Raw genomic sequence first — 14,239 nt, forward strand, 5'->3', positions numbered from 1 at the left:
GGTACTTCTAGATGTTTCTAGACCCTTCTAGACCTTTCTAGATCTTTCTAGGTCCTTCTGGATCTATCTAAATCCTTCTAGACCATTCCAGGTTTTTTCTTGATTCTTCTAGAACCTTCTGCATCCTGAATCATTATGATTCCGACAGATGAATCCTAGGCTCATCTAGATCTCAGATTATCCAAATTCAAATTTCTAGAATTTCTAATTGGGAGGATCGGATCCGTCGGCTACCATGAATCTACGATTCGTGGATTACTCTAAAATTCATGAAATCCAGATTCTATTTCCTAGTTTCATCTAGGTTCTTCTAGACGCTTCTAGATTCTTCTGGATTCTTCTAGACCCTTTTAGGTCCATCTAGTGCCTTCTAGATCCAGCTAGATTCTTCTGGATCCCTCTAGGACCTTCTAGACCTTTCTAGATCCTTCTCAGACCTTCTAGACCCTTCTAGATCCAGCTAGATCCTTCTAGATCCTTATGGTTCCAATGGGTTCATCCAAAAACTTGCCGTGCTCTTCGACCTCCTCCTCTTTTGTCCACTTTCGAATTCTTTCATATCCTTTATTCATAGTTTGAACTTTTTCTCCTTTTCCGTTTTCCCACCTTTTCTCATTTTTTATGCCACTTTTCCTTCTTTTTTTCCATGTCCTCCCACATTTTTCAAAAAATCAACATTCCTTTTTTTTTTCTCTTCCATTGGCCACTATTTCGTTCCGGTTGTCATTTTTATGATTTTATTGCTCACAGATTTGGCTTCAGGCGACATCTAGGACCTAGATTCTGGAGGAGTACACACTTCTGATGCCCCCCTCTGATTGATTTATAGAGGACCCCTCATAATTTTTTGATGGATATATCCCATATGACCCATCTGACCCATCTGACCAGCCAGAAGTCCCCTCAATTTCTCAGATTCTCAAAAATTGCATAGATCAACTTTTTGTTTAAACATCCTCTCACTGTTTGCTCATATCATAAAAAAGGTTCAGAGATGAACCTAGGAGATCAATAACCATGCTTTTGCTGGGCCAAAAAGTTTTGGCACCCGGCCAACTAACCCCCCCCCCCTTGTTATTGTTTTTGTTTTGACTGCTCATCTCTTCTGGTTCCCCTTTGCTCTTTTTTGTTCCAAAACTGACATTTTCAGTAAATACCTAACACCATGTTCCTAGTACGCGTTCAGCGACGCATCGCACGTCGCGATGTCTACACATTCTCACGTCAAGATTCCGATCGTCAGCCGTTGATCGAGGCGCCGACGCCTACAATCGCCACTGCTCCGTGTTGCAACAAGAAGAGGAGGCGACGTGGCAATGGAGCGAATATGAAGCGGCTGCTGGAAAGGATGAGACTACTGGTATGACTGGCTCGATCCTTCACGATTCTTCTAGTTCCTTCTAGGTCATTCTATATCCTTCTAGATCTTTCTAGATCCTTCTAGATCCGTCTAAACCCTTGTAGGTCCTTCTTGTCCCTTGTAGATCCTTCAAGATCCTACTAGATCATTCTAGACCCTTCTAGGCCGTTCTAGATTTTTCTAGATTCTCCGAGATCTTTCTAGGTTCTTCTAGATCCTTCTAGATCTCTCTAGATCGTTCTATATCCTTCTAGGTCTTTCTAGATCCCTCTAGATCCTCCGAGATCCTTCTAGGCCATTCTAGATCTTTCTAGATTCTTCTAAGTCCTTCTAGATCCTTCTAGATCCTACTAGGACCTTCTAGATTCTTCTAGATCCTTCTCGATAATTCTAGGTCCTTCTAGATTCTTCTAGATCTTTCTAGATCCTTCTGAATCCTTCTAGATACTTATAGACCCTTCTAGACCCTTCTAGACCCTTCTAGAGCATCCACCAGCACCCTTCCTAGAGCTCTCTATGCGGTTTATGACCTATTTGAGACACATCAACTAATATTTATGTTTTTCCCTTATTGAGTCACGTCTTCTAAAATGTAGCCGTGACGACGACAGAGACCAACGGTTGGGTGTCGACCAGATTTTCCATTTTTGGCTCGGCTCCAAAATTTCTCTCATCACATGTTTTTCTATGTGTGTGAAAAGTCAGAAGAGCCTCTCAGCTCATGTTCTTTGGAGGCGCGCTAGAGAGATGACTACGTGGGAATTTTTGAATGCGTTGCTCCTGATAAACGATGATATCATAAGTGATAGTCGACCGATTTGAAAGTGGCGAAGAGAGAGAGAGAGAGAGAAATCTCAGAAAGTTTCCAGCTGTGTGTGTGAAATGGACAAGGCTGGGAAGACAAAGACACACTTTAGCCTTCGTATCTTGTGCCTTGGTGGTGACCCGCAGCCGTCCCATTTGCACTCTCTTACAAGACGACTGATAGAAAGAGAGAGAGAGAGAGAGAGAGAGAGAGGGGAATTTGTATCAGTGACAGCTGAGACCTTTTTTTTTGTTCTGGGCTTGAATGAGATGAGTGTGTGTAAAGCGGCACATGGAGCGGGTTGTCACAAAGTACAGTGAGGGTGGCGGCGCTGGTTTAGTTATCCGATACGTTCCAACAATGACAATAGAGAGAAGAAGGAAGGCAGAGATCAAGGAAACCTCACAATCAGGTGTTCGTAGAAGTTTGGAGATTGATCTCCTATAATGATGGGATACTGTAGAACATCCACGACAGCTTGCCATTCTTCGAATCTGGCTCAAATTTAGTGCATCAAACATTTCAGATGAATGGTTCTTCGAGGTGGGGCTCAATGACTAACTTGAGATTTTGGGGATTATAGCTTATTATAGCACTATAATCGGTAACTTCGTCAATCCTGGATTTGCTCTTGATTTTCAGATTTTCAAATTCTGGGATCTAGAGGATCTAGGGTTCATAGGATCTAGGGTCCTGATCTTGAGATCCTATGGGCTATGAACCCTTCTAGGTTCATAGCCCATAGGACCTCAAGATCAACGTTTCTAGGTAGAATTTAGTGCAACGATCCTGGAATGACTACGGTTCTGCGTTTCCATAAGTCAAGGCTCTCCCAGTTTGTCTAGAAATTCAGTTTTCCGGCTTATCTATAAGCTTCCTCTTGAACCTGTCCTCAGTTCCTATCCACGTACACAAACATGGATTAGAACATTCTGAAAAGCTCTAGTTGACGTACCGATCACTCAAGCCTAAGGAATCTTCTTTGCTCTCTATCGCTACATCTAATTTCAGCTCTCTTACATGTAGTTTGACACATAATGTCATATCTTCGCTATTAGCACATAAAGTGTGACTTGTTCAAAAGATCTTCACCACTAGCCGAAAGATCTCAGAAACTTTCGGAAATTTGGGAACTTGAAGATCTGAAAATCTGAAAATGAGAAGCAGATATGGATCCTGATTCCCGTGGACCCTAGATCCTATGGACCCTAGATTCTATGGATCCTAGATCCTCTGGATCCAAGAATTTGAAAATCAAGAGCAAATCCAGGATTGACGAAGATACCAATCAGGATGGTTGTATAATCCCAAAATCTCAAGTTAGTCATTGAGCCCAACCTCAAGAACCATTCATCTGAAATGTTTGATGCACTAAATTTGAGCCGGATAATGGGCTCTATTTCCCATCCCTGGTTTTTCATTGAATCACACGAATCGGGATCAAAATTAGAAGTAACGAAAGCCTCGCCATATATGGAGGCGATTGCATCATTACGCACTTTTAGCCTAATTCAGCGCCTAACCATCACCATACATCGGTGTGTTTTGAAGCTGTACTTTTTCGGCAGATTTCCAGAGAGAGAGATGGAGAGAGACATGCTAATGCGAATGCACTCTTAACTCTGTTTGCTCTCTGCGTCTTCTTCTTCTGCCAAAATGTTGCTATTCTCGAATTGCAACACATGCAATTCACAACATGACTCATGTTTTGTTTTGTGCCGCCTGCCGCCTGCACCTCTCTCTTCATTTTGGATTGAATGATATCCTCTATTTGGGCGCTGGCACGTCCTGGCACATAGGGAAGAACTGGCTGGAACAACATCATCATCATTTGGCAACATCCGGTCGACGAGCTTCAGCGGGTTTAATTGAGGACAGAATACTCGAAATAGAGACGCAGAGATTGGGAGCCCCGCTGCAGATTGCTCCTGCTCTCGCGCCCTCCGAAGCCCCGCCCCGCCCAAGAGGAGGGTGGAAGAAGAAGAGTGAAAATGAGCCTGAGTCATTTTGTGATTTTTTCCTCGAGAAGACAAAATGGAACCACCACCTATCCCACCTGCCTACTATTCGGATCCACCAGAAGCGCACGAGGATCCGATCCTCAAGTTCTTTTGGTTCGGTCCCGATCAAAGGTCTGAACGAGGGCCAGAACGAACTCGAAGAACTACTATGAGCTGGCAATCGGCGGCATCCACGTCCCGTCAAGATGTCCTGATTATCAGTGAGCCCCGACGATTCTCCTGCGCCATCGTGGAGTCGACGTCGATCACGCCACCCCTACCAAAACGAGTGGTGGAGAAGCGAAGAAGCTCGTCGACATTCGATCGTCTGTGTCGCCACTTAAAGGTACTTACATTCCATTTTCATCATTCCATCCTGAAATTCCACTCACTTAACAAACATTCCTTTCTTGTTGTAACACGGGTGGTTAACCCCCTAGGTGGGGGGGGGGGAGGCTATGTATGTGTAAAGGGGCGGAGCCTTCTTTTGGGACCCTCTTAAATAGGTGTTATAGGACGGCTACGACACCCACTCGTTTATCCCCCCACATATCTCATCTCCACACCTCATCTCATCTTGTCTTTATTATCCTTACGACGCATACTACAGTACTTACTGTGTATTGACATATAGAATGCTTCTCGCCAGACAAACTGGGGTATGTTTATTTTATTTTCTCCCCCCACTTCCTTATATGACTTCAACGAACAAGGAAAAAACCAGAGTCTCTATTTAGTAGTATACTACTGGAAGTCTAGAAGTGTACAGTTGCAAAAGTTCCCGTCGTATTTACACATTGAGAGGGAGGAGAAGGAAGCTAAGGGAGAACACTTGATAGCTTTTGCAAATAATAGAATTATGCATATATGTTGTATATAGATAAACTGAGCGGGATTAGGATTAGAAGGAGTTTCCTGGAATAAAAGTGCAAGAATTTGAAAATATCGTAGACTAAAAAATTGAAGGCAAGATCAAAATGGGCCGGTCCGGAGGTCTATAGGTCCATAACTGGGCCGGTCCATAGTGCCATAGGTCCATGGGTCCATGGGTCCATAGGTTGATAGGACCATAGTTGTGCCGGTCCACAGGTTCATAGGTGGTCCATAAGTCTATACGTCCATAGTTGTTCCAAAGGTCCCTAGGTCCAAATATGGTCAGTCTATAGGTCCATAGTTGATCCAAATGTCCATAGGTCCACAGACTCATAGTCGGTCCATTGGTCTATACGTCCATAAATGGGCCGGTCCATAGATCCATAAATGGGCCCGTCCATATTCGGTCTATAGCTTCTTTGAGGCTTCAATTGAGTCACTCATATTGCTCATTTTTCGACCTACTAAAATGGATATGGTAGAACTCGGCGAGCTCTGCAAAATGTTAGAAAAGCTGTATCTGGTCTATAAGCAAAATTAGAAGGTCATGAAGCTGTGACGGTTTTTGTCTTGTAACTTTGCTCATAGACATGATACAGCTCTTTGATTAGTACCGTCTTGTAGTTTTCGTTGAGCTCTACCGTATCCAGTTTGATAGGTCGAAAATATTGATTCTGAGTGAAGCTATGGGCATGTTCTTTTAAGACGCATTTGGTCCTGCACTTTAAGCTCAATTATCTCGGTTCTTTTGAGAGATATCAAAAATCTGTCAACTGATAAATTACTAATCATAATTTGAGCAATATTTTATCAGTAGACAAAATTTTGATATCTCATGGGAACCGAGATAATTGAGCTCAAAGAGCAAGTACGGCGTTCGCTGGCTTATCTTGTATCTCAAATTTCACCAACGCAGCGGGGGAAGTTTTCCCACTCACTAGCTGTTCCTAATCCAGCACAGACGGTGGCGTACCAATTAAAACCAACATGTATAATTGCTCACCGTCTGTCATGTTACTGTCAATCAAAAAGTCACGAAAATCCTCCCCCCTCAGCATCTGACAGGGGCACCGCCTGATCCCCCTCCCAACCCCTGTTCACACCTGACCAAAAGAAATGGGGTTATGTAATAGGGGAATTATTATTGTTGTTCCATTATACAGTATGCCAGGTGGTATTAGGGAATTATGCAATCATTGAATTGTGCGTTATTGTATAGGTTGCTTTTTGAATAGGATACGCAACATCGTCCCTGATACTGTAGGCAACGATACCATGGGCTACGGTTGGTGGCGCTTCCGTTCTATCCTCCACAGCTGCTGGTCATATGTTTAGGTTATAGAGATCATATCATCTGACTGAACTGTTCAGAAGCAGCAGCAGCGATGATTTTTTTTTTCGCGGGTGATAAATCATTGAGAGACTGTATCAAAATTCTGGTTTTCCCCCCTTCGTTCGTCGTTCTGAAGTAGAAGACGTAGAAGAAGAGGAAGAAGACGTCGTTGGTGGTGGTGATGGCTTCCGGTTGCTATTTCAACCCGATTAGTTGCTAAAAATAGATTCTGAACTATTGTTTTTGAACTTGACTTTGACTTTTTAGATTCTTATCACTATCAGCAGGACCTTCTGACAGCCAGTTAACCGGTCAGGATTTTGGGAATTTTTGAAAAAAAAAGATGAGGAGCAGTTGTTTCGCGGAACTTTGTGTTTTGATGAGTAGAGTCTAGAGAGGGAAGACTGATTTGCAACAATCCTTGCACCAGGGGATCATCCTAGGGACCCCTTATCTTAAGCTCAGGGGTTAGATCTTTTGGATCCTAGATCCTATAGATCCAAGATCCTATGGATCCTAGATCCTATGGATCGTAGATTCCATGGGTATCTAGATCCTATAGATCCTAGATCATATGGATCCTAGATCCTAAAAATACTAGATCCTATGAGTCCGAGGTCTCATGGATCCTAGATCCTATGGATACTAGATTCTTTGGATCCTAGATCCTATGGATCCTAGATCCTATGGCTCCTATGGATCCTAGAATCCATGAGCTCTAGATCCTATAGATCCTAGATCCTACGGATCCTTGGTCCTATAGATCCTAGATCGTATAGATTCTAGACTGTAGATCTTCTGGATCCTAAATACTAGGTACCCCACGACATCCGATTCTTGATCTTCCAAAGAGTACCACCACCACTATTTTGTTGTTGTCATCAGCAGTTCGTCATGTTCCTTCCTTCCGTCGACTTATTGCAACAATGTGTCACCTGATGGCTGCTGCGGCGGCTGCTGCTGCTGAAAATTACGCTCTCTCTTTTTTATCTTCTTTTTTCTATCCCTTCTCTCATCGTAAAGCCCCCCATTCACTTCCGGTGGAACAATTGCCGACTGGAGGTCCCAGGCACCATCGCCACGAGGAAGAAGGAATGACTACTATCACTACTGTAATCATCATAACAGACTGAAATGAGATTAATCATAAATATCCGGAAGTTGTCTTTTAAATGGTGAGCAACAGACTACACACAAACAGCCACATAGACAAGCAAATCATTTCTCAAAGATCAGGTTGTTTTTGTGTTCTACCTCGTTGTGGAGAGCAAAAAAGCGAGAAGCTGCAAAACATTTTGGGATTTCTAGGCCACCATGGGGACCTAGAAACCCGAACATTTGGATTTCCAGGTCACCAATTTAAAAGGACTATAAATCGGTTCAAAGTGAAGCTATCGGAATTCGGAGACCTGTTTTAGAAAGCTCTGATCTAGCTGATCTAGATGATCCATTGGTGGCCTAGAAACTCAAAATTTTGGGTTTCTAGGCCTCCAACTGATAAGGCTAGATCGGAGCTTTCTAAAGCAGGTTTCAGAATTGCTATAGCTTCTCTGTATGCTGATTTATGATTTTTTTTAAAAAGGGTGAGAAATTCACAGGTTTGGATTTATAGGCCACAAACTGGTGACCTAGAAAACTGGAAATTCGGATTTCTAGGCCACCTACTGATAAGGCTAGATCGGAGCCTTCTGAAACAGGTCTCAGAATTCCGATAGCGCAATTTTGAACCGATTTATAGCACTTCTAAACTGATGACCTAGAAACCCGAAAACTCAATTTTGAACCGATTTATGGTCCTTCTGCAGGACAGAAAATTAGCAATGGGGCGCGGTTGCAACCTCTAAAAGTTGTTCTAGAGTCTAGAACAGTTCCATCCTTCCGTTAACTTTCGATTCGATCTATCAATCATATCCGCTATCATATGACTTGTTACGCGGCGTTTCCACCACCACCGCCGTGTAAAACGAATACAGTCCCCCCTACCCCTCGATTCGCTAATGCGGTCTGGAATGAGAAGAAGAAGAAGCAAACACACACGAGAAGATACGACGCATCGCATTCGCTTGATAATGACGATGATAACAAAGCACTTCCGGTGTGACATTGACTTTGACTTCCAGCAGTTTGACCCCTATTAGATTCTTTGATTCGTCATTGGTTTTTCTTTTTCAGACTGCAAAAACTACTATAAGACATCACGTCACTTATTTTTCTTGGCTAGAAGCCAAAATTTCTTGGGATGAGAGGGGATTAGGAGTTGTTTGCAGACTTTAATAAATATTAAGATTTGCAACAAAAAAAAACGAATTCTAGGGGATTTGGAAAGCTCTGCACCAGCTCTATCAGTTGGTGGCCTAGAAATCCAAATTTCGGGTTTCTAGGTCACCAATTTGAAAGGACTATAAATCGGTTCACAGTGAAGCTATAGGAGTTGCGAATCCTGTTTTAGAAAGTTCTGATCTAGCGCTATCAGTTGGTAGCCTAGAAATACAAAATTTTGGATTCCTAGGCCACCAGATGATAGAGCTAGATTAGAGCTTTCTATAGCAGGTCTTAGAATTCCTATAGCTGCAATTTAAACTGATTTAGAGTCCTTTCAAATTAGTGACCCAGAAACCCAAAATTTTTGATTTCTAGGCCAAAACCTGGTAGCCTGAAAGCTCCAAATTTTAAATTTCTAGGCCACAGATAAATAGAGCTAGATGAGAGCTTTCTAAAACAGGATTCGCAACTCCTCTAGCTTTACTTTGAACCGATTTATAGTCCTTTTAGATTGGTTACCTAGAAACTCAAAATTTTGGATTTCTAGGCCACCAACTGATAGAGCTAGATCAGAGCTTTCGAAAGCAAAGTTCAGAAAGCCTATAGCTACACTTTGAACCGATTTATAGTGCTTCTGAGCTAGTGACCTAGAAACCCAAAATTTAGGATTTCTAGACCAGAACCTGAAGGCCTGAAAGCTCCAAAATCCTGACTTCTAGGTCGCCAGCTGATAGAGCTAGATTAGAGCTTTCTAAAGCTGGTTTCAGAATTCCTATAGTACCATTTTGAACCGATTTATAGTATTTCTTCGCTGGTGGCCTAGTAACCCAAAATTTTGGATTTCTAGGCCACCAATAGATAGATCCTCCAGGTACAGTACCACGCTCCTCTTGGATCCGGCGTATCTGATCCCTATTAATGATCATAAGAAATCATTCACAGATCACACACGCGCTTCCTTCCCTTCCTAACACCCATTCATCTATTCAGCAGATCATAAATTCCTCATCAAAAACAAATATTCTGACACGTTTCTCTCCTTCTTTTCCTTCTTTTTCTTCTTCTCTTGCGCCGCCGCCGCCGAGGAGAAGAAGAAAAAGAAGAAGAAGACGTTAACTTCCGCCACGTCTCCGTTCGCGCTTCTCCTCCATCATTCCTTCCTTCCTCCTCTCCACTAACAACCATCCTAATTTAGTTTCACAACTATGCTATCCTACCGTCTGTGCTGCTGTTGCACGGCTCCACAAACGTCTCCAACGGAGAAGACGTGGTCGTTTAAGAAAGTACGCTATAGCCTAAGGGCGGCCTTTAGGCTTCTAGGCCTCTAGGCTTACAGGGTCCGCCAAAATTACGTGTGCAAGTGTAGATGACGTTATCTCCAGAAGTAGATGCGAGATTAAGACGAAATTTAACAGATAGTTTATTTCAACGCTTGAAATCATAATTCAACAAAAATTATTCGATTCTACCTCCTTTGGCAGCGACCACGGCACGAAGTCGTCGAGCGAAGGCATCAATGGTGGCACGCAGGTATTCGACGGATAATTTGTCCCATTCCTCAGACAACGACTTCTTCAGGGCCTCGATATTTGCATGAGGTCTTGCGCAGACCTTATTCTGCAGAACTCCCCATACGGAGTAGTCGAGCGGGTTCAGATCAGGCGACGAAGCCGGCCATTCGTCCTTTGGTATGAAGGCGGGGAAGTGGTCCTTGCACCACTGTTGAGCCATTTTTGCGGTATGAGCAGGCGCTCCATCTTGCTGGAAGATGTATTTCTTCTGACCGAAGTGGTTTTGAGCCCACGGTAGCACATGCTTCTCCAGAATCTTCTCAACGTAGTATTTTTGGTTGATTTTCACGCCTTTATCAACGAAAACAAGCGGACACTTCCCATCATAGCAAACCGCTCCGAAAACCATGATGCTCGCAGGATGAGAGGCTCGATGGATTGTTTTACCACGCTCAGCTGCTTGTTGAATATTTGTGGCCAGCACTCGGTGGTTTTGGCTATTAAATTCAGCCTCGACACTGAAGAGTTTCTCGTCCGAGAAGATGGTGATAAGATGATCCTTTTTGCGCGTGCCAGCGAGAAGGCGCTTCGCTTTGATGAGCCGTTTCTCCTTATTGGCTTGGGATAGAATAGCAGCTTTTGTTGCTCGATAAGAGGTCATCTTCAGCTCTTTTCTGACAATTCTCCTCATTGATGTATAGGAGATATCCATGTCATCTGACATCTTTTTCATGGAACGATGAGCATTTCGCCTGACTTTCTCCCGGACGGCCTTGACTTTCGCTGGAGTTCTTACAGTCCTCGGTCTTCCTCTTCCCGTACGGTCCTTGAGGTGGCCAAGCTGGTTGAAACGACGGATGGTCGCGAAAACCGTGTTTCGGTGCACTCCGAGTCGTTTAGAAATGTCTCCTGTGCTTAAACCTCGCTTGTAAAAGTCGACGATCAGAGTACGATGAGGACTTGCCGCTGTCATTTACCTAAAACATAACCGATTGGGATGAAACTTGGCAAACTAATAAATAATGAAATAATTAATAAAAATTTTAAAAAATTGCGCACCAAAAGTGCGTCAGTGCGCAGCGCCATGGCGTCAAAGTTGTGCACACGTAATTTTGGCGGACCCTGTAAAGGACGTTCTATAGGCCATTTAGGACTTCAAGGATTTCTCATACAAGTTCTGGCATTTTCAGCAATTCTTCGAGTCGATCAACCCTCGAACGGACTTCAAGACCAATGAGGACCTCGAGGATTACCTCTACCAGAAGTCGTGCGAAATTCAGCCGAAAGGAGCCGAGGTGCCGAACACTGACTTGGTAGGAAATCAAAAAACTGAAACTCCTGAAAATCTAAAATTCCAGAAACCCAAGCACACGTCTTCGACGCTCCGCTCCCCTGGAATCAAGCCACCAAAGGCCGCGAATCACTACTTGGCCAACCACCCGATTGGATTGGGACATCTCTCGCACTCCCAGCACTCTCACTCGGCGCCGCACGCCATGTCTTCTGGAGCGACGTCTTCTGGGCATCAGTCGAGTACGGTACCCAGCACGCCGGTCACGATACATGAGACGAAGCGGAGCATGTCGCAGACGCAAGCGTCCGATCATCAAAAAATTCGTAAGTTAAAAAATTTGGATTTTTCGACCGTCGATCGACCGTGCCGACCGAATTTTATGTATTTGCGCGTCAACTACGATGTGGCCTAAAATTTGGCCGACGGTCGGTCGGTCGGCCTGAAATTTGTTCGAAGGTCGGCCGGCCTTAGATTTTTTGGTCGACGGTCAGTTGGCCTTATACTTTTTGATGGGCGGTCGGTCGGCCTTAGATTTTTTGATCGACGGTCGGCTGGCCTTAGATTTTCGGTCGACGGTCGGTCGGCCTGAAATTTGATCGAAGGTCGGTCGACCTTAGATTTTTTGGTCGACGGTTGGTCGGCTTTAGATTTTTTGGTCGACGGTCGATCGGCCCGAATTTGGTCGAAGGTCGATCGGCCTTAGATTTTTCGGTCGACGGTCGGCTGTCGGTCGGCCGGTCGGGCTCTGATTTTTGGGTCAACGGTCGGTCGAACTTGGATTTTTAGCCGATGGTCGGTCGGACTTAGATTTTCTGGTCGACGAACGGTCGGCCTCAAATTGGTCGAAAGTCGGTCGGCCTTAAATTTTTTGGTCGGCGGTCGGTCTGCCTTAAATTTTTTGGTTGACCGTCGGTTGCCTGAATTTGCTCGGCGTTCGGCCTTAAATTGTTGGTCGACAGCCGGTCGGGCTCAGATTTTTGGTCGGCGGTCGGCCGGTCGGCCACTCGTAGTTAAAAGTTCAAATTGGCATCATTTTTTTGTTTATGAAACAACTTTTTTCTAAAAATAGGAATTCGCTGGCCTAAATTAGTTACCATCCAGATGAGATTTGCACTTTTTGAAAACGTATTTTTCATTAATTTCGAAAAAAAATACATTTTTTCGAAAACAAAAAAAAGCGAAAATAACAAGAGAGAAATCATCGTTTCTCTCTCTCTCTCTCTCTTTCTCTTTCGGAACACACACACACGCAATCAGTTGTCGAGACAGACAACGTCTTCTTCTTCTTCTTCTCATTCCTTCCTTGTTCTTCTCATTTTTTGAATAGTATCCCCCAGTCAAAATAGAGAAAAATGTTCACCGAAAAAATCAACTTTCTATTCCGCAAACGTAACGGAAGCAGCGGCAGCTCGCGACCAGCGTCACCGTCACCTTCAGAAGGTAGTAAGCTCCGCCCTCTCGAGAGCCCGCCCCCCCCCCACTCGCCCTTTGGGGGGTTGGACGGACCCTATGACCCCCTAGCATCATAAAACAAGAATCAGTCATATTCCCTCCTTAATAAAATGACCTGCTGTTCAGCTGTCCTCCAACCACCACCACTGCTACCCCGCTCTCGCTATCAGCCACCACCACCACTCAACCCTCTGGACGTTCCACCAACGACTCAAGCTCCAATGCCACCTGCGCCAAAGTCTGGATCGATTATGAGTCAGGCATCGTCGCCGACAAGCAGCTCGACGACGCCAAGCTCGGCGCCAGGACCAGCACCGAAGCTTCATCCAAGACGTGGTGTTCCCCAGCCAATGTCTCCATTGGCAAAGTCTCCATTGACACCGTCGAGAGGTATGTTCTTCTAAGAGTACCTCTCTACTAAACTAGTTCTTATCATATCATTGTAATCTTCAGACAACGCATCTCCGTCGGCCTTCCAGTTCCCGGTTGTCTACGATTCGGCACCCCCACCACTTCCGCCGCGACCATCCGCCGCCTCCTCAGATGGCACATCGCCAAGCACGTCGTCAGTCGCTTCCAAAGAGAATCAGGAGCAGTTGAGAGTGATCTTCGATCGGTAAGCCACCATAATATGGCGAGTATCCGAAATTACCAAAAATGAAAAGTTTTCAGCGAAGAGTCCCATTCGCCAACCGTCCGTCTATCGGTACCACTGCCGCCGGCACTTCCTCCACCGAGAGGATCCGCCGTGTTCCGCGCGCCACCACCGTTGCCGCCAAAATCGGGGTGAGTAGTTTAAGATTGGAAATTTTCAGATCAATAATCATTGTTTGATCAATTTGACCATCAATTCGGTTGACGGCCGGTTGGCGGTCGCCAATTATTTTTTCGACCGACCGAGAAATTTCGACAGATCTCGGACTGAGGGTGTCATTTCGGTTGGTCGAAAATTGGCGACCGCTGACCGACCGAGCTGCCCGAATTCTTGAATTTGCGTGCCCCATGAAGTGTTTGCATACGCAGCATTTGATTTCACAAAAATTTCGGCCAGTCCGGTCGGCGGCGGTCGCCAATTTTCGACTGACCGGAATGTCCCAAAAGCCGTCCCAAATCTAATCGACTTGACTTCCAAATTGAAAGCAAAACTAATCTCGATCATAGGTCGGTCGACGATCTGCCGGCCGGTCGGTCGGCCTGATTTTGGACCGACCAAAATGGCTTCCTTAGTGCGGTCAGATTTGGGGGTCATTTCGGTCGGTCGAAAAATCGGCGACCGCCGGCCGACCGGACTGGCCGAATTTTTTTAAAAATCAAATGCTGTGTACGCAAACATTCCATGGGGCACGCAA

General features: G+C 44.7%; 2 protein-coding genes across 2 annotated transcripts in view; both read left to right on the top strand.

Annotated features, from left to right (window-relative positions):
- Positions 1-4,199: 4,199 nt before the first annotated feature.
- CBG26636 lies at positions 4,200-7,504 on the top strand (the record flags this gene model as incomplete). Its single annotated transcript, XM_045236702.1, has 3 exons — positions 4,200-4,511; positions 4,681-4,824; positions 7,223-7,504. 3 exons carry the CDS (start codon positions 4,200-4,202, stop codon positions 7,502-7,504), a joined length of 738 nt encoding a protein of 245 aa, XP_045100621.1.
- Positions 7,505-8,292: 788 nt separating this feature from the next.
- Positions 8,293-14,239, top strand: part of CBG23593 — a gene marked incomplete at both ends in the record, with an annotated part of 6,661 nt that continues 714 nt past the window's right edge. Inside the window, 7 exons of the mRNA XM_002647767.1 lie at positions 8,293-8,466; positions 8,544-8,630; positions 11,335-11,457; positions 11,503-11,761; positions 13,017-13,280; positions 13,344-13,506; positions 13,563-13,676. Coding sequence (XP_002647813.1) covers positions 8,293-8,466; positions 8,544-8,630; positions 11,335-11,457; positions 11,503-11,761; positions 13,017-13,280; positions 13,344-13,506; positions 13,563-13,676 — 1,184 coding nt within the window. The remainder of the gene's footprint in view (positions 8,467-8,543; positions 8,631-11,334; positions 11,458-11,502; positions 11,762-13,016; positions 13,281-13,343; positions 13,507-13,562; positions 13,677-14,239) is intronic.

This window comes from Caenorhabditis briggsae, assembly GCF_000004555.2.
Source record: "Caenorhabditis briggsae complete genome, chrV, whole genome shotgun sequence".
In the NCBI taxonomy this organism is placed as follows: domain Eukaryota; kingdom Metazoa; phylum Nematoda; class Chromadorea; order Rhabditida; family Rhabditidae; genus Caenorhabditis; species Caenorhabditis briggsae.